This window comes from Schistocerca serialis, chromosome 9, assembly GCF_023864345.2.
Source record: "Schistocerca serialis cubense isolate TAMUIC-IGC-003099 chromosome 9, iqSchSeri2.2, whole genome shotgun sequence".
NCBI classification, from domain to species: domain Eukaryota; kingdom Metazoa; phylum Arthropoda; class Insecta; order Orthoptera; family Acrididae; genus Schistocerca; species Schistocerca serialis.
In genome coordinates this window covers 37968022-37988189 of record NC_064646.1, presented here as the reverse complement: position 1 = coordinate 37988189, position 20168 = coordinate 37968022, and the positions used below count along the sequence as shown (strand labels likewise).

At 44.3% G+C, this 20168-nt stretch overlaps 1 protein-coding gene across 5 annotated transcripts in view; it reads right to left on the bottom strand.

Annotated features, from left to right (window-relative positions):
• Window positions 1-20168, bottom strand: part of LOC126419783 (UDP-glucosyltransferase 2-like) — a 335883-nt gene that overhangs the window by 192270 nt on the left and 123445 nt on the right. Inside the window, exons 1-2 of one of the 5 annotated variants that reach the window (XM_050086962.1) lie at window positions 18096-18268; window positions 1181-1415 (exon numbers count right to left, since the gene is read on the bottom strand). The exons of 3 other annotated variants lie outside the window; for them this stretch is intronic. In XM_050086962.1, the coding sequence (XP_049942919.1) occupies window positions 1181-1415; window positions 18096-18110 (250 nt within the window). In that variant the 5' untranslated portion in view covers window positions 18111-18268. Of the gene's footprint in view, window positions 1-1180; window positions 1416-18095; window positions 18269-20168 lie in introns of those variants that run through there. One more of the 5 variants, XM_050086961.1, reaches the window with a different exon arrangement.

Below are 20168 nucleotides of genomic sequence, written 5' to 3'. Positions count from 1 at the left end.
ACCAACCTTTCCAGACATGAACGTTATTGAGCGTATCTGCGACACCTTGCAACGTGCTGTTCAGACGAGATCTTACGTATTTATGTTCAGCCATGCAGGATTCATGGTGTCAGTTCCCTCCAGCACTACTTCAGACATTAGTAGAGTTCATGCCACGTCGTGTTGCGGCACTTCTGCGTGCTCGCGGGGTCCCTACACGTTATTAGGCAGGTGTACCAGTTTCCTTGGCTCTTCAGTGTATGAAAAGAAATAGTGCGTCATTTAAACAGGACTTTTTGACGGTTAGATCTGAGTGTAAACAGAATTACGGCGTCTTAACCGGTTCCGGCAAAACACTGTCCGGCAAAAAAAGTGGAACATCCACATGACACGGTCGAGTGCTAGTGTAACTTGGTACAGGTACTCACCATCCGCGGGTGTGTCAGTGGTAGTCTGTCGCGCACTGGCTATAACACCACGTTCAAACTCACTTAAATCTTGATAACATGCGACTGTAGGAGCAGTAACCGTTCTAACAACTGCGCCAGACACTTAATGTCTTATATAGGCGTTGCCGACCGCAGCGCCGTATTCTGCCTGTTTACATATCTCTGTATTTGATTTCGCATACCTATACCAATTTCTTTGGGGCTTCAGTGTATAATGAGTATTACAGTCATAAAATAACGATAATACTCATAGCGAAAAAGTTTAGTTTTCTGCCCGAAACACTATCGAAACGTTTGTTTTTACCCCTCAGAAAATATCATTTTACCCCTCTGGGGGCAATGATACCCATGTTGGGAACCGCTGAGCTATGCAGTACAGTGATATGGATTCGGATCTCTTGTCGATTACACTCTTGACTCGCGTGGAATCTCCACTACCACACTTCACTAACCGGCTCTCCTGTACGAAATTATGTGGCATACATTTCGGTTTACAGCGGTTACTGCCCAAGGTGACGCCCTGCTTTCCACTAATCGCCTATGCTAGTCGTCATTACTCGGCTGTACAAAAGTCTTCTGGCTGCTTTGCAGGTCTGTGTTGTTTACGAGCTCTAGATAGCATTACGAAGGAAAAGTATGGGAGTGGTGGGTCTCAGGTATAACACATCAGCAGACCAGAAACGGGTTTAATGGTGAGCTGTTGCCAATTACTCTCTAGATTACAGATCAGAAGAGGAAGGAAATTCACGTACCTCCAAGATCAAAAACAGGGTCGGCCATTTTGAGAAGCTCCCAGTTCTTGTGTTCCTCCTTGAAGGGGGTCACCACGGTGAGGTGGTGGCCCCTCCTGCCCAGCTCCACCAGCATCTCTCGAAAGACGATCCAGTGGCTTTTGCCACCCACGGGAAATAGGGCCAGGATGTTGGCGCCATTCGATGGCAGCACAAAGCAGCACGCCAGAGTAGCCGAGACCAACAGAGCCACACCCTGTAACGACAAGATCAGCAGGTGGCACCCACTTCTACATCTGTACTCTCCAAACAGCCCTCAAGTGCCTGGAAGCCATGCTCCACAATGTACCACAAACACTGTCTGATGATACTTGTCTGGACACACATTAATGGACATTACACTCAGGTTACAAAAGTCATGGGATACCTCCTAATATAATGTCGGACTTCGTTTTTCCTGGTGTAGTACATGTAGCTCTACATGGCATGGACTCAACAAGTCTTTGGAGATGCACTGCAGAACAATTGAGCCACGCTGCCTCGATAGCCGTCCACAATTCCGAAAGTATTGCCAGTGCAGGAATTTGTGCGTGAACTGAACTCTCGATTGGGCCACGTAAGTGTTCGGTGGGATTCATGTTGGACGATCTGGGTGGTCAAATCATCCGCCCAAATAGTCCACAATGTGTTTCAAATCAATCGTGAACAACTGTGGCCCAGATACATGGTGAATTGTCATCCATAAAAACTCCATCATTGTTTATGAATATGTTGTTGTGGTCTTCAGTCCTGAGACTGGTTTCATGCAGCTCTCCATGCTACTCTATCCTGTGCAAGCTTTTTCATCTCCCAGTACCTACTGGAACCTACATCCTTCTGAATCTGTTTAGTGTATTCATCTCTTGCCCTCCCTCTAAGATTTTTACCCTTCACGCAGCTCTCCAATACTAAATTGGTGATCCCTTGATGCCTCAGAACATCAGAACATGTCCTGCCAACCGATCTCTTCTTCTAGTCAAGTTGTGCCACAAACTCCTCTTCTCCCCAATCCCATTCAATACCTCCTCATTAGTTATGTGATCTACCCATCTAATCTTCAGCATTCTTCTGTAGCACCACATTTCGAAAGCTTCTATTCTCTTCTTGTCTAAACTACACTCCTGGAAATGGAAAAAAGTACACATTGACACCGGTGTGTCAGACCCACCATACTTGCTCCGGACACTGTGAGAGGGCTGTACAAGCAATGATCACACGCACGGCACAGCGGACACACCAGGAACCGCGGTGTTGGCCGTCGAATGGCGCTAGCTGCGCAGCATTTGTGCACCGCCGCCGTCAGTGTCAGCCAGTTTGCCGTGGCATACGGAGCTCCATCGCAGTCTTTAACACTGGTAGCATGCCGCGACAGCGTGGACGTGAACCGTATGTGCAGTTGACGGACTTTGAGCGAGGGCGTATAGTGGGCATGCGGGAGGCCGGGTGGACGTACCGCCGAATTGCTCAACACGTGGGGCGTGAGGTCTCCACAGTACATCGATGTTGTCGCCAGTGGTCGGCGGAAGGTGCACGTGCCCGTCGACCTGGGACCGGACCGCAGCGACGCATGGATGCACGCCAAGACCATAGGATCCTACGCAGTGCCGTAGGGGACCGCACCGCCACTTCCCAGCAAATTAGGGACACTGTTGCTCCTGGGGTATCGGCGAGGACCATTCGCAACCGTCTCCATGAAGCTGGGCTACGGTCCCGCACACCGTTAGGCCGTCTTCCGCTCACGCCCCAACATCGTGCAGCCCGCCTCCAGTGGTGTCGCGACAGGCGTAAATGGAGGGACGAATGGAGACGTGTCGTTTTCAGCGATGAGAGTCGCTTCTACCTTGGTGCCAATGATGGTCGTATGCGTGTTTGGCGCCGTGCAGGTGAGCGCCACAATCAGGACTGCATACGACCGAGGCACACAGGGCCAACACCCGGCATCATGGTGTGGGGAGCAATCTCCTACACTGGCCGTACACCACTGGTGATCGTCGAGGGGACACTGAATAGTGCACGGTACATCCAAACCGTCATCGAACCCATTGTTCTACCATTCCTAGACCGGCAAGGGAACTTGCTGTTCCAACAGGACAATGCACGTCCGCATGTATCCCGTACCACCCAACGTGCTCTAGAAGGTGTAAGTCAACTACCCTGGCCAGCAAGATCTCCGGATCTGTCCCCCATTGAGCATGTTTGGGATTGGATGAAGCGTCGTCTCACGCGGTCTGCACGTCCAGCACGAACGCTGGTCCAACTGAGGCGCCAGGTGGAAATGGCATGGCAAGCCGTTCCACAGGACTACATCCAGCATCTCTACGATCGTCTCCATGGGAGAATAGCAGCCTGCATTGCTGCGAAAGGTGGATATACACTGTACTAGTGCCGACATTGCGCATGCTCTGTTGCCTGTGTCTATGTGCCTGTGGTTCTGTCAGTGTGATCATGTGATGTATCTGACCCCAGGAATGTATCAATAAAGTTTCCCCTTCCTGGGACAATGAATTCACGGTGTTCTTATTTCAATTTCCAGGAGTGTATTTATCGTCCATGTTTCACTTCCATACATGGCTACACTCCATACAAACACTTTCAGAAACGACTTTCTGACATTAATATCTATTCTCGATGTTAAAAAATTTCTGTTCTTCAGAAACGCTTTCCTTGCCTTTGCCAGTCTACATTTTATATCGTCTCTACTTCGACCATCATCAGTTATTTTGCTCCACAAATAGCAAAACTCCTTTACTACTTTAAGTGTCTCATTTCCTAATCTCATTCTCACAGCTTCACCCGACTTAATTCGACTACATTCCATTACCCTAGTTTTGATTTTGTTAGTCTTACAAGGCCAGATCAGTCAATCATCCAGACTGTTGCCCCTGCAACTACTGAAAAGGCTACTGTCCCTCTTCAGGAACCATACGTTTGTCTGGCCTCTCAACAGATACCCCCTGCTGTGGTTGCACCTACGGTACGGCTATCTGTATCGCTGAGGCACGCAAGCCTCCCCACCAAAGGCAAGATCTATGGTTCATGGAGGGGGGTTTGAGAATATAAAGTGCACGAGTGGCTGCAAATAGTCTACAAGCAGTCGAAAATAACCATTTCCAGTCAATGACCCAGTCCAGTCCATTAAACACGGTCCACAACATTGTGGAACCACCATCAGCTTGCATAGTGTGTAAGTTAACGAGCATTATGCTTTCATTTAAGTATATGACCAAAAGAGTCAGCCTACAGGAACTGTGAAACGAACCCCGTCGTCCAGGACCGCGTGCCTCAAAGGGCGCTGATTCACCACGAGATGGGGAAACTCACAGGTGTATATTCTCTACTGGGTCCTAAGCACTGTAGTGTGCGATGACAGCATGACACCTTACTGAATCATTAGGTAATATAATATTTGTTGTAAAGTTTAGTGCATAATAGTTAGTTTAGTTCTTTATTTATTTATCAGAAAGCACATTGGTGCAAGGCTACTGGCCGTGACATTCAAAGTTTAGAAGGATATTATATTGGTTTTATGTAAAAGAATTTAACGTTTATTATCTAGTGGATATCATTGTTACTTTATTTAGAATGTGAAAGTGGTCAAGCTTTGAAAATGAAAAATAATGTAGAATAAGCTTTAGCCAATCAGATGGACGGCTTCAGGAAAGGGAACTACTCTAACCAGTTGAGTGACGATGTTCGACGCGCGCGGAAAACACGGCCGGACACGGGCAGAGAGGGGCAGTTCTGGTCGGGACACCAAAGGGGACGGTTCGGCTGGAGACAACAAAAAGAGACAGTGCTGGCGGACGCGGAAGCGGACTGTCGGTGTTTAGGTTGCTGAGAGATGAAACGACTTAGAAAATTTCACGTTGTATGGTACCGCGGGACTTAGTCTCTGGGCGGTGAGCAGCCGCGCGCCTGGTGTGAACTCTAGCTTTTCGCGAAGATAACGAGGTGGGTCTTGCACCAATGTGCTTTCTGATAAATAAACAAAGAACAAAAGCAACTATTATGCACTAAACTTTACAACAAATATTCTATTACCTAATGATGGAATCAGTTGCTATTCGTGGAGCAAAATAACTGTTGATGGTCGAAGTAGAGAGGATATAAAATGTAGACTGGAAATGGCAAGGAAAGCGTTTCTGAAGAACAGAAATTTGTTAACATCGAGTATAGATTTAAGTGTCAGGAAGTCGTTTCTGAAAGTATTTGTATGGAGTGTAGCCATGTATGGAAGTGAAACATGGGCGATAAATAGTTTGGACAAGAAGAGAATAGAAGCTTTCGAAATGTGGTGCTACAGAAGAATGCTGAAGATTAGATGGGTAGATCACATAACTAATGAGGAGGTATTGAATAGAATTGGGGAGAAGACGAGTTTGTGGAACAACTTGACAAGAGGAAGGGACCGGTTGGTAGGACATGTTCTGAGGCATCAAGGGATCACAAATTTAGCATTGGAGGGCAGCGTGGAGGGTAAAAATCGTAGAGGGAGACCAAACCAGTCTGTAAACTGCATATTAAGACGGTGGTCTTCGTCATCTATATAAAGGGACGCTGCACTTACTATGCATACGGAATATGTAGCAGTGGTTGACACGAATACGCTGTTCTATGGAAAGCAGCCATTATGAATCGACGTACTTCATATCGAGCTATCAGTTGAGAATGACGTAATAAGTCGAAATCGCGGTTGCGAATAAATACATCTCAGCCGTAAGATATGGTCATTTCTAAAACATTGCAAGACTGTGCACAAAAGTAAAAAGAAAACATTCAACTCGAATTACAGCACTGTAATGGAATTTTCCCTATCCAAAATTCCCTGTTGTTGTTGCAGGCATCTTTTAGCAAGAAATTCTTTTAACACGAAAGAGTATTTAAATCCCAATCCCGTCAGTATCGTGTTAACGTTTTTGAATGCGTATCGCTAACATTAGGTGCCCCCTTTCCCACACCAAATGTCAACATTCGTTTCAGTTGAACGTTCGCCGTCAAGAATAACGAACAGGGTCCTAGTAGTTAAAAATTCTTCGAACCAATGTACCTGTAACGATACTCCGTATGACCGTATCTCAGTTGTTAGCTCATTATGTGTTACTATGTCGCACACCTGTCGGAAATGTAAAAAGAGGAAACTTTCTTGCTCGCCTGCGCCTATAGTTTGCAAGATAACGTGTGTGAATAAAACAACCCGTATTTCTCCAGAGTGTCGATCTTTTACGCCAGCGGACAACTACCTCACTGCTTCCAGCTTCATCTTATCCTAGAAGCACTTATATTCATTAGCTTTGGTGCCAGTTTTTGTGCGACAGCCATAAAACCGTTATTTATCTCGCCCTACAGCAGGTCTTACGTGACACGTGACTAACGGAACTGGAGCCACGGGTCAAACCAAACGTATGACTGGCCGCCGAGTTCACTTGATTAATTTCCATCCTGCACGTGGTGGACCCAACGAAAGATGAACCTATGAGCGTTAGCGTACGGCATTGCCTTAAGAAACACTACAGTACGTGAGATACGATTCTTACTCGTTGTAACTGAGAAGGAGACACATCCGTCTATGTCCAAAACCGGAACATAATGTGTACCAGAACTAAAAAAGCTCCTCTCACAGCACACAAAAGGCGAATACATCCTGAGTAGAGTTAGGGATGCAAGAGAAGGAAACTAACTTCCCGGCTTATCTGATAGCTTCAAGGACATTTAAATCAAAACATCTTGATATACTCGAAGTTTTACTAGTCTTCGAAGCTGCCAGATAAGTCGAAAAGATACTTCCCTTCTGTTACATACCTAACTCCGCCCAGGACGTATTCGTCTTTTTCTTGTGCTGTGGTAAGAGCGTTTTTCATTCTGGTCCCCAGCTTTTACTGTACCATAATTTTGACATTCCTCCGCCATAGCTTGGCGACCGATGTAGATTTTCGTCGACGCGGGAGACAACTGATCCGGTATAGGATTTTTTTTGTCTTCCGAACCATATTGTTTATATCGTGGCAACGGATAAAGCTTTCACAAACCGACAGGACAACCATTAATTACATGTATTTGTCTACCCTTAATTACATGTATTTGTCTACCCTTAATTACATGTATTTGTCTACCCTTAATTACATGTATTTGTCTACCCTCTTACAAAATTTGAACCGATTCACAAAAGTTTGAAACATATAAGTGGAGCGCGTGAAAAAACCTCACAAAAACGTGTTTTTGCACTTAAAATACGAATGAAGCTAGATTTTTGAAAGCGAGTGTTCGATTTTAACGGAATGCACTTTATATTTATTTGATCCACTTTATATCGTTTCCGCACATTCCGTTCACATAAGAACAAATTTTACGAGCTACATTTAGCTCAACTTGAAACCGTCGTTATCTGGGCAATTGATAAAGATTATTCGATAAAAATATTTCCTTAGACTTTATCCTTTTATCTAACTTCGTGCAAAGTTTGGAACGATTCGTACAGGTTTAAAATATAGAACTGCACCTTGTCAAAAATCTCCCAGAAAAACCTGTTTTTGGCACGTAAAATCAAAACGAAGCAAGGTTTTTCAAACAGTTGAAACTAATCGTAGACCAAGGTCCAATACACCCGTGGACCAAATGCGAACCATCAGTCTCGCTCCAGTCTGGGTGGTTGAAGTGTGGCTGTTTTTGCACGTAAAATCCGAACGGTGAACAATACAAATAGTGCCATTAGTTGAGAATTAATTCATTCAAATGGCTCTGAGCACCATGGGACTTAACTTCTAAGGTCATCAGTCCCCTAGAACGTAGAACTACTTAAACCTAGCCGGCCGCGGTGACCGAGAGGTTCTGGGCGCTTCAGTCCGGAACCGCGTGACTGCTACGGTCGCAGGTTCGAATTCTGCCTCGGACGTCGATGTGTGTCATGTCCTTAAGTTAGTTAGGTTTAAGTAGTTCTAAGTTCTAGGGGACTGATGACCTCAGATGTTGAGTCCCGTAGTGCTCAGAGCCATTTGAACCATTTTTGAACTTAAACCTAACTAATCTAATTACATCACACACATCCATGCCCGAGGCAGGAGCATTAATTCCAGCCCAATTAAAATTTTTCGCGAAAGGAATTAATCGATTCGTTTTCCCTGGTCGTCAACTCCGGTTCGTCGTTCAAACCTTGCCTAATATACCCTAACGTAGCTGCAGTAAGAAGGATGTTCAAATTGCTATACAAATGACCGCTGGTCCGGGCTACACCAAAAACTTTTTACCCCACGTTCCTAGCTGAAATAGCAACCGAGCATCAAGACCCAACGAAACTGTAATTCTGCGCGCCGTCTTTTGTTACAGCGTTTCGCCGCTAGGACTGTCTTAAGCGTTATTGTTCCATCGATAAAGCAGTCTGTCAAACTAACATGAAGAAAATGACGATCCAGGTCTAGCGGCCAGTTACTTAACGACGCCCGGAATGTGGTCATCGTTTCTGAAGTGGTGTCGGGCCACATGTTTCCCTAGCGGTTCGAAGCGATGAGATTCAACTGGTGCAAAATCTGGTCTGTACGGTGGGTGTTCCAGTACTGCTCATCGTAAACGCCGGAGCAAATCACACACAACCGAGGCCGTTCGTGGCCGGGCGTTATCGTGCAACAACAGGACACGTTATCAAAGCCGTTTTCTCCGAATCGTCTCCAGCTACTGTTCCAACGTGGCACAGTAACTGCCAGCATTCGGGGTCTCTCCATCGACGAGGGTATAAAGCAAAGGCACGCTACCTGTCGCAAAAGACTGCGGCGACAACTTTCTTGGAGGATAACGTTGTTTCGAATTTCTCACGTAGGAAGACTAGGCTTGTCTCGATGATACCGTTTGGCGTCACCTGGAAGCCTATATAATTTGTGACGCGATTTATTCAACTGATATGAATGCAATGTAACCAAGAAAGTAATTCCTGTAATACTATGAGTGATTCTACAAGTCTGATAATATTTTGTGACTAATATTGTCAATATTTTCCATTAATCGCAGAGATAAGGAATATGATATTTCAATACGTTCCATGAAAGCATGGAACTGCAAGTGCAATATATACACACAAGAGCCATGTCACTCGCCCCTGTTTGTTCTGTTTTTCGCCTGTTTGTTCCCTCTCGCCTAGTAGGTCGATGTCCGTATGAGCTATAAAGCTACAACATATTGTTAATTGAAAGTATCTTATGTTTCGTTTCAGAAATATTTTTCCCTCCACGTAAAATTTGTTTAAAAATTATAATAATAATGTTGATGTCGATTGACCATCTCGCTTCGACTGTTTGGGTGGCGCTGAGTCCGCCATTACGAGTTCCAAAAGAATATTTCAGTGTTTGCGAGCTTCACTCGCAAAGGAAAATAATTGTAACTGCTTATATGCATTTTTACAGTCAGTTTTCAATATTCAAGGTAGTGAATATTTTTTATTGCGAAACTTATTCAGAGATTTAACACCGCAAGGCTTAGGTGAGGCTTCACCTCTGGTATAGAATATTTTCAGTTAATTCAAAGGATTAAAAGCTAACTCAATTCTTAAAGAGATAAAGTTAAAGAAATTCTTTTCAATTATTTCAATAATACGCAGGTGTTTGTATCATTCTTTCTTTCTGAGTAACATTAGATTGATTTGCTGGAAAAAGGAATCACTTCATGCTTTATATTATCGTTGGGTTAGTTAGTTCATAGAGTAAATATGTCTGGAGTGAGCATTCACATGCGCAGAACGGATTTTGTGTTGTCAACATACATTGCCGGCCTGGTCACGTGTTCTCGGGACGTCGGGTGCTAGTCGGTATAGTGCCCTGTATATTTCGAATGCCACTACATCCATAGTACAGACAGATTCTTTTCGTACGTGTCGTTTATTATTTATATATGTTGCGCAGACATTTTAACAGTATCCATTTGATACCGGGCATAAACCAGCTACGTAACTTTTAAGGGCAAGTGATATTGCATTCTGCTTCTTTGCGATAGGTGTCACAGTTCAGATGCACTCGATTTTTGGTAGTTTTCAGTATGATACGGCACTTTATAGTATTACAGAGCATGACGTACATTTTTTCAGTGATAGTCTTGCAAAACGACTTGACAGTACGCTAGTACTTTTGCAAGTGTCCGAAAAACACCGAATTTGCCACGCATTAGCGATTAAATCCCTGATAATTCGTCCTTTTTTCTGCTATTTCTGCGTCTTTATTTTCTCGTTTTTGCGACCTAAAACACAATTTTTCTTACTGGTGACACTTTGAAGTGTTTATTTAACGCGTTTTACGTACTTGCTCCCAGTTTACTAAATAAATAGTAGACTGAGTAAGAAGGGAAGAAAAAGGCGATCGGAGAATAAATGTACTGTAAAGCAAATACAGTTGGTCATATAAACTAAAATATTGATCACACATAATCATTCTCCATGTCCTAGATACGCTTAACATGGTCTCCTACTGTAACTTTATATAAAACAAAAGGGTTTGGGTACACATATTATACGAAGACAATTACAGACTCCCACTCTATTGAATTTATCTGTCTCCCGTCTTTCAAATCTATATACATAATCGACAAGTCACTGATAAATGCTTGGAAGATAGTATTTGGTGAAACAACTAACCATTCCCTTCCCTGTTCCACTAGCAAATTTACAAGAGCAAGCGATTGTTTGTAAGCTTTTGTACGAGCCGTAATATCTATTATATAGTCATAAAATCGTAGAAAAATAGGTCTAATAATCAAGCCTTAGTTATAATGCGTCTCGAAATTTTTAAACATAGTACCCATGAAAAGTTACCATCCTTCCTTTCAAATATTTTTCTGTGCATCAGTAGCAACAACAGCAATTCACCATCGCTATTACACTATCAACAAACGGTGAAAACACAAAAAAAACTCTTGATATTATAAACTTCAAACTCTGCGGAAAGCACACACGCACAGCGAAGTCCCGAAAACACGTGACAGTCCATGTTCAATGTTAACAACATGCGCAGAACGCAATGCTTACTCGAGAGATAATTACTCTATGGGTTGGTTGCAGGTTGCGTTACGTTGTCATTTGTTGAAAGAGAGCGTAACATTTCCATTAAAAATAAATAACTTTCTGCCTACGTATTGAGATTACGTCACGCTATGTATATTTAAGACGCATTTACTCGCGCTCAAGATATACGTGGCGTTCCAGAAACAATATTCAGAGTTTAAACTGCTACGTTACACTATCATTATTGTAGGTTGCTACCGACGCCTGCGCGCGTATTTCAAACCACACGTAGTAATCGACACTGACTTATACGAAATAACTAAATTAATTCTACAGCACAACAGTTAGGCAGAAAGGAGGTAAAGGTAGAGCTGATACTCTCTTCATCACGGGAGCGAAAGAACTTGGCCCCCTTCTAACAGCCGTGTACCGCAAGTCTCTAGAGGAACGGAATGTTCCAAATGATTGGAAAAGAGCACAGGTAGTCCCAGTTTTCAAGAAGGGTCGTCGAGCAGATGCGCAAAACTATAGGCCTATATTTCTGACATCGATCTGTTGTAGAATTTTACAACATGTTTTTTGCTCGCGTATCATGTCATTTCTGGAAACCCAGAACCTACTCTGTAGGAATCAACATGGATTCCGGAAACAGCGATCGTGTAAGACTCAACTCACTTTATTTGTTCATGAGACCCAGAAAATATTAGATACAGGCTCCCAGGTAGATGCTATTTTCCTTGACTTCCGGAAGGAGTTCGATACAGTTCCGCACTGTCGCCTGATAAACAAAGTAAGAGCCTACGGAATATAAGACCAGCTGTATGGCTGGATTGAAAAGTTTTTAGCAAACAGCACACAGCATGTTGTCTCTATGGAGAGACGTCTACAGACGTTAAAGTAACCTCTGGCGTACCACAGGGGAGTGTTATGGGACCATTGCTTTTCACAATATATATGTAAATGACCTAGTAGATAGTGTCGGAAGTTCCATGCGGCTTTTCGCGGATGATGCTGTAGTATACAGAGAAGTTGCAGCATTAGAAAATTGTAGCGAAATGCAGGAAGATCTGCAGCAGATAGGCTCTTGGTGCAGGGAGTGGCAACTGATCCTCAACATAGACAAATGTAATGTATTGCAAATACATAGAAAGAAGGATCCATTATTGTATGATTATATGATAGCGGAACAAACACTGGTAGCAGTTATTCTGTAAAATATCTGGGAGTATGCGTGCTGAACGATTTGAAGTGGAATGATCATATAAAATTAATTGTTGGTAAGGCGGGTGCCAGGTTGAGATTCATTGGGAGAGTCCTTAGAAAATGTAGTCCATCAACAAAGGAGGTGGCTTACCAAACACTCGTTCGGCCTATACCTAAGTATTGCTCATCAGTGTGGGATCCGTACCAGTTCGGGTTGACAGAGGAGATAGAGAAGATCCAAAGAAGAGCGGCGCGTTTCGTCACAGGGTTGTTTGGTAAGCGTGATAGCGTTACGGAGATGTTTAGCAAACTCAAGTGGCAGACTCTGCAAGACAGGCGCTCTGCATCGCGGTGTAGCTTGCTCGCCAGGTTTCGAGAGGGTGCGTGTCTGGATGAGGTATCGAATATATTGCTTCCCCCTACTAATACCTCCCGAGGAGATCGCGAATGTAAAATTAGAGAGATTCGAGCGCGCACGGAGGCTTTCCAGCAGTCGTTCTTCCTGCGAACCATACGCGAGAGGAAGAGGAAAGGGAGGTAATGACAGTGGCACGTAAAGTGCCCTCCGCCACACACCGCTGGATGGCTTGCGGAGTATAAATGTAGATGTAGATGTAGAGTCATGTGATCGAGACACGATTCGTGCCCTGTGACGATACGGTGCGGGAATGATGATGATGATGAGCGTTTGGTGTCATTGGCCGGGAGGCCCCTCGCGGGGCAGGTCCGGCCGCCATATCGCAGGTTTTATTACATTCGGCGCCACATTGGGCGACCTGCACGCCGGATGGGGATGAAATGATGATGAACACAACACAACACCCAGACCCTGAGCGGAGAAAATCTCCGACCCAGCCGGGAATCGAACCCGGGCCCAGAGGACGGCAATCCGTCACGCTGACCACTCAGCTACTGGGGCGGACGGTGCGGGAATGGAGGACCACGATGCGCCTGATACCGCATCAGGTGGTGGAGAGTCAGTTTCCAACGGCTTGGCTCTGTTGCCGCCTGGGAGCTGCCCAGCGATAACACGCCTTCCGCTAGTCCAGGGTGCCGTGGCGCGATATCTGCTACTCCGTTGGCGCAGCTGTGGAGCTGGTGCGTAGTCTGCCACTCGTGAATGCAATGGTCGCTTCGAGGGAACTATTCGACACGGCCGTAGTTGTCATCTCAAGAGCACCCACCTCGAAGCATAGTCTTTCCCTGTCTCGCCTATCCGTTCTGCCTTTATCAAATTCATGGCACCAAACACACACCTGTTTTTATGACACTATACTCATCCCGTAAACTTCCACTAGTTGCCGATGAAGTGCAACTGGGTTATGTTTTGTTCAAAAATGGTTCAAATGGCTCTGAGCCTGAGGTCATCAGTCCCCTAGAACGTAGAACTACTTAAACCTAACTAACCTAAGGACATCACACAATCCATGCCCGAGGCAGGATTCGAACCTGCGACCGTAGCGGTCGCACGGTTCCAGACAGTAGCGCCTAGAACCGCTCGGCCATTGCGGCCGCGTGTTTTGTTCAAACGCTAAAAACCTACCTACACTTCGCTCTGCAAATGCCGACCATGTTTCCGTCAACGCCTCCATCTTGAGACTGCGTATCAACACACAGCGACACAGACACGCAGGTACACACGTTCTACAATTGGCGCCGTTTGAAACCTTTTATCTTTTCTTGTACCGAGACATTCACTTTAAATCGAACGGGGTATTTACACCTTACTTACTGAGCCAGAGTCTTAATTCTGCCTGTTCGACCAACAATAATGGTAAGGTCAGCTCAATGATTCCTTACTGCCTTGTGACAACGCAGCCCCACTACTTGCTACATCGCAAAGTAGAAAGACAACTCTGCGCGTTTCTTAATATCAGTTGTACCATGTTAAAGCGAAACACCGAACAGTACTGTACTTACTCTCGCTCGTGTTACTTGGTGATTTCATTACATTCATTAGCTTTGGCCCTTGAAGAATGTATAAAACGTGAAAAATAGTAAGAACAAATAATAAGTCAGACAACAGGCAAATCCACAAGAGGGTGGAGAAAAACAGCAACAGCATCGGTGTTGTAAACCAGGAAGCTAAATGCGATTTTCACACGGGGCAAATAATTTTTACCGGAAAATCGACTCCAAAATCATTTGAAAGTAGAATTCCCCGACCTCAAATTCATGAACGTTGATGCAGGTGTGGTACGTCAGATACGAGTGGAAGAGACGCAGGTACTGGAACGAGATTGTCATTACCTAGGAGTACCGGTGAAAGGAGAGTGTCAGAACTCTCCATTACATTCATTAAATATTATACTGAGTATCGAAAAGAATATAAACAACTCCAGACTGTTCTTTGACTTGTGTAAGATTCTGCGATTCTCTATCGAAATAAATAAGCACTCAGATATCGATAGTAACAATCTGATGGCGAAACACGGGAGCCTGATTCTAAGCATTGTTGTGAGACGACGTCTGTCTGCGAGAGTAAAATTTCAGCAGTGTTGGTCGAGAGCTTTGAGACAGAAGACGTGTCACGCTGCCCTCATGTCGGTGATGGTAGATCTTACTGTACTCAAGACCTGATTTCATTTATGTGGCCAGGAGAGATTTAGATAGCTTATCTACCCTTGAAGACGGAATTAGAGGTAAAATTCGCAAGAATAGCGTAAAGCGCAATTGCAGGGTTAGGCTCGCGATTGTTAGTCCGAGTTTGCAATAATCCTTTGTTTCGCTCGTCAGTCAAAGAAGCCTCCTTATCCTCCAAGTAATAATAATTATGCTCCACATCTAATTCATAAATATACTGTGGTTATTAAATGTTAATGTAACTTTGAAATTAAAATAATTTGTTAATCAGGCACTCAGCCATTATTGATACTTATAAGGTCATTGTTAGGCATTTCGCTAATATTAATACTTGTCAACCTATTATTGATCATGATGACACCTGAAGTTTTTGAATAGAACTAATTTATGAAATTCCTTCTTACAAGTTATTTAGTAGTTAACAGGACCCAAGCAAACCCCTTTTTATTAAATTCATTCTTAGTAACAATAAGCTCTAGCCCCTGCTGCTGCATGCTGCTGTGAATTGCTGTAAACCACTTGGAAAAAGGTAGTCATCTAATGAGGTGACGGCAAAACTTAGGGCCGAAATAGAGACAATAAACATCACAACATGTCATGTACTCTAATCAGTCAATTCCGTTGCACAAGCCAGATTCTGTGCCACTTGTAAATTCTTATTCAAGTACGCAGTCAGAAAGCTTAACCAAATGTCAGTTTCAGGTTTTTCATGTAACGATCTGTTGAAGGTTTGAAACTGGCGCACATACAACATGTACATAGTGTTATGCAGGTTAGATTCCGATTACTGATAGCTCAGGGTGCTTATCGAGTCCATTTTCACAGACGATCATAGGCTTTATTTGTTGTAGGTACGTTACACTCGATACTTCAGGTTCAGTTGTCTGCTGTAATACGCCTTTCTGCCCCTTCAGTTAAAGATTTACTATTTAATGTGTCTGGTACCTTATACATTAGTTTAAGCAGTCTAGTAGATCTGTTACACTTTCTAAGTGTTCTGCCAATAAAACGCAGTCTTTGGTTTGACTTCCCCACAACATTTTCTGTGTAATCTTTCCAATTTAAATTGTTCGTAATTGTAATTACTAGGTGTTTAGTTAAATTTACCGCATTTAAATTAGACTGATGTATCGTGTAACCGAAGTTTAACGGATTGCTTTTAGCAATCATGTGAATGAGTTCACACTCTTCGTTATTTACAGTCAATTGCCAATTTTTGCGCTATACATATATCTTTTCTAAATTATTTTGCAGTTTGTTTTGATCTTCTTGTGAGTTTACAAGGCGATAAACGACAGCATCATATGCAAACAGGCTAAGACGGCCGCTCGGATTCTCTCCCAAATCCTTTACATAGATAAGGAACAGCAACACTACCTTGGGGGACGCCAGAAATCACTTCTGTTTTAGTCAACAACTTTCCGTCAATTCCTAAGAACTGTGACGTCTCTGACGGGAAATCACGAATCCAGTCACATAACTGAGACTATATTCCATAAGCATGCAATTTAACTAGAAGCTGCTTGTGTGGTACAGTGTCAAAGAGTCCTGAAAATCTAGAAATACGGAATTAGTTTGAAATCACTGCTCAGTAGCACTCAACACTTCGTATGAGTAAAGAGCTAGTTACGTTTCACAAGAACGACGTTTTCTAAATCCGTGTTGACTGTGTGTCAGTAGACCGTTCTCATAATGTTCGAACATAATGTATGTTCCAAAATCGTGCTGCATATCGAATTTGATGATATGTGATTGTAATTTAGTAGATTACTTGTCCTATTGCCTTTCTTGAATATTGATGTGACCTGTGCAACTTTCCTGTCTTTGGGTACGGATCTTTCGTCGAGAGAGCGATTGTACATCGGACATGTCCGAAAAAACAGATACCATCTTAGTAAATATATAGTTAAGGCTCACCGGCCACTGGACCATCTTCTTCTTCTGTGCGAATGCACAAACAGTGCCCGAACTCTTACGGGAATCGGCAACGCGCCGCGAGTAATGAGTATAATGGGCGGAGCACTACGAATGTAGTGCGGGACAATACGTTGAGAATGTGGGTTTCGCGGGAGGCGTGCCAGAAATAAATCCCTGCAGTCGCGCTATCCTCTGTGCCCTCGGTGACTAAGTTGGACTGCCGACACGGTAGATCAGCGTGTTCGGTCAGAGAGCTGGTTGGCCTCTGTAATAAAAAACTGAGTGCAAGGATCAATAAACGAACTTGAACGGATGTCATGTGACGTCCGCAACGACCAAAGACAACGATCAACAACGAACAAAATAAAAAAAAATGGATAGAGCGTCTGCTATGTAAGCAGGAGATCACAGGTTCGAGTCCGGTCGGGGCACACATTTTTGTCTGTCCCCGTTGACGTATGTCAACGCCCGTAAGCAGCTGAGGGTGTTCATTTCATTGTAATTTCATTCTAACGAGCTGCTTGGTCACCGATGGTATCTGTTCTTTCGGACATGTCCGAAAAAACAGATACGATCTCAGTAAATATAAAGACCTGCTTTTGTTACCGTGTTTAAGGTGCTTCACTATTCCGAGGACATACGTCGCTCTGCATGTTAATATATTCTTTTATACGTAATTTTAAGACTACACTGTGAGCTCAGAATGAATCTATCACTATGCAGAGGAGTCGACGCTTGTCTGAAACTTCTTGTCGAGTTGAAAGTGTTTGTGGGACTGGGGTTCGAACATGGGACCTCGCCCCACGCTGGCAGCGCTCTTCCTGGCCCAGAAATCAGTGCACGCCTCACGCCACTGGAAGTATCAGGGTTCGAATCACGGTCCGGGCATTCAGTTTTAATCTCGCAGGAAGAGACGTAATACTGTATATGCACCGATTCCTGTCATAGTTGTGAGACAGCATCGCTGCATAAGCGTGCGTAACAAAGTCTGTGTATTAATTGTGGGAGCAATATTTTCTCTGTGGTGTAATTTTTGGTACCTTGATAAAAAGATAGTAAAATAAAATAAAATAAAATAAAATAAATATCTGGGGATATTACTGCTTCTGGAAAGGTAGGTATCAGACATACAATTTTAGCTTTTCAAACGTGATCGAGACGCCATGTCTTCCATCAACACCGAAACTAGATTATCTTCCGCAGCATGTTTCTTTGACGTACCTGTTTCCTTGTCATGTCTTCGCATAAGACGACGGAACGCTACTGATTTTCACCACACCGCGCACGAGAAAGATCAGTTCTGACGGGCAGCAACGTACAACGGAGCGACACTCGGATGCTGTCTGTACAACGCCCGCTGCTCAACGCTGCAGCACTGGAGATCGTCTCCCGAGTCCCTGACACTGCACGTATTACGTCAGGCTGCGGCAAGGCCAAACAGTAATCGCACAGTCGTGTAACGCCGCCGTGAGCGATAACTCTGAGATAGAGCGGGAACTATTGATAAGGTATATGACGAGCGGAAACGAGTTGTATTTTCTGCGATAATTTGTGCGGTCTTTGCGACTGGTCAGGCAGAATTCTCAATATTAATAAAGAAAAATACACAGTGCTACAAGTTCACTGCTGACGTCCATTTATACGTAGCAGTGTTGAGATTCGTACCGAACGCGCCCTATGCAAGGCGCAACGAGACGTTCAGCTGACGGAAACACCTGAAACTCGTGGTTTCAGCAGTTGACCTGTCTCTTAGCTGCTCGCAGTTTCCACTTCCAAGAGTTTCCTCCAGCTTCGGGCAACCGGCAGTGAGTAGCTTTAGGATTAGACAATGTGTCGTGACAAGCTTTCAAAAAATGGTTCAAAAGGCTCTGAGCACTATGGGACTCAACTGCTGTGGTCATAAGTCCCCTAGAACTTAGAACTACTTAAACCTAACTAACCTAAGGACAGCACACAACACCCAGCCATCACGAGGCAGAGAAAATCCCTGACCCCGCCGGGAATCGAACCCGGGAACCCGGGCGTGGGAAGCGAGAACGCTACCGCACGACCACGAGATGCGGGCTGACAAGCTTTATTGCAATCCAGTGAACACCAAGAAATACACTAAATCCAGTGAATGACACTGGGGATGCCATATTCCTCACTGCGATATTTCACGAGAGTTGGAAAGAAGTCTCCAGTATTAACCCTGTTACCCCCTCACTTCGCGAGATAACTCACTCCGTCCTATTGAAAAATTAAATGAATAAATAAGTAATAAAGAAACAGGTTCTTCTCTTAAGGAGTAACGTACAATATCTGAAAAAAATGAGAGCGCTATTTACATCTACGTCTACATGTAAATCTATACTCCATTACGGTGTGTGGCAGAGGTCGTATCGCTATCTTAGCTCCGAGTCACTGGTCCACCCGCGAATATTGCGTGGGAAGAGTGACAGTCCGTAAGCTTCTCTGATATTTTCGTCATGGTCATTTCGCGAATCGTATGTGGGGGAAACAATATGTTTCCCGTATTTTCATGCAACGTACGCTATCGGAAATTCAGCAGTAGGTATCTCCGTGGTGCGTATCGCCTCTCTTGTAGCATCTACCACTGTAGATGGCTGAGCATCGCAGTAACGTTCTCGGGCCCCGTGCCGAAAGGTTTCCCTTCCATTTCTCCCAATCTGCTAAAAGGTCGCAGTGCGATGAGCGGTACTCAAGGACTCGTCGAACGAGTGTCCAGTGAGCCACTTCTTTTGTGGGTTAGTTACATTTCATTAAGTCCTCCCAGCCTATCTCAGACTGGCAAAAACACTGTCTGATAAAAAAAAAGTGGAACACCCCGAAGTGGAGGACGCGACGAAATGAAACATCACAGTTTTAGAGGGTACGTGTTCTTGTTTCAGTGATTGCAAAATCGAGTAAAATTTACAGAGAAACTGACAGTATGTGTCACTTTCCAGTATGATGATGCACTCCCTCTGGAATGGAGGTATCCGCTGGTTCAGTTTCTAAGGGTATAGGTTGTCATAAAGCAGTTGCATCGTCTCTTGAAGCAAGTTAACCAAAGACTGTTGTCACTTGGTCCCGATATTTCCCATACTGGCACTGGAGTGTAGTTCATATCCAAGTTGTTCCCGCGCATGTTCTATTGGGGCAGATCTGGGGATCTTGCTAACCATGGGCGTGGCTCAACATCATGCTGGCAGTTCATAGAGACACGAGCAGGATCATCGTCCTGTTGAAAAATGGCACCGTGATACTGCCACGTGTGAGGCAACGCATGAGGACGCAGGATGTCCGTGGCAC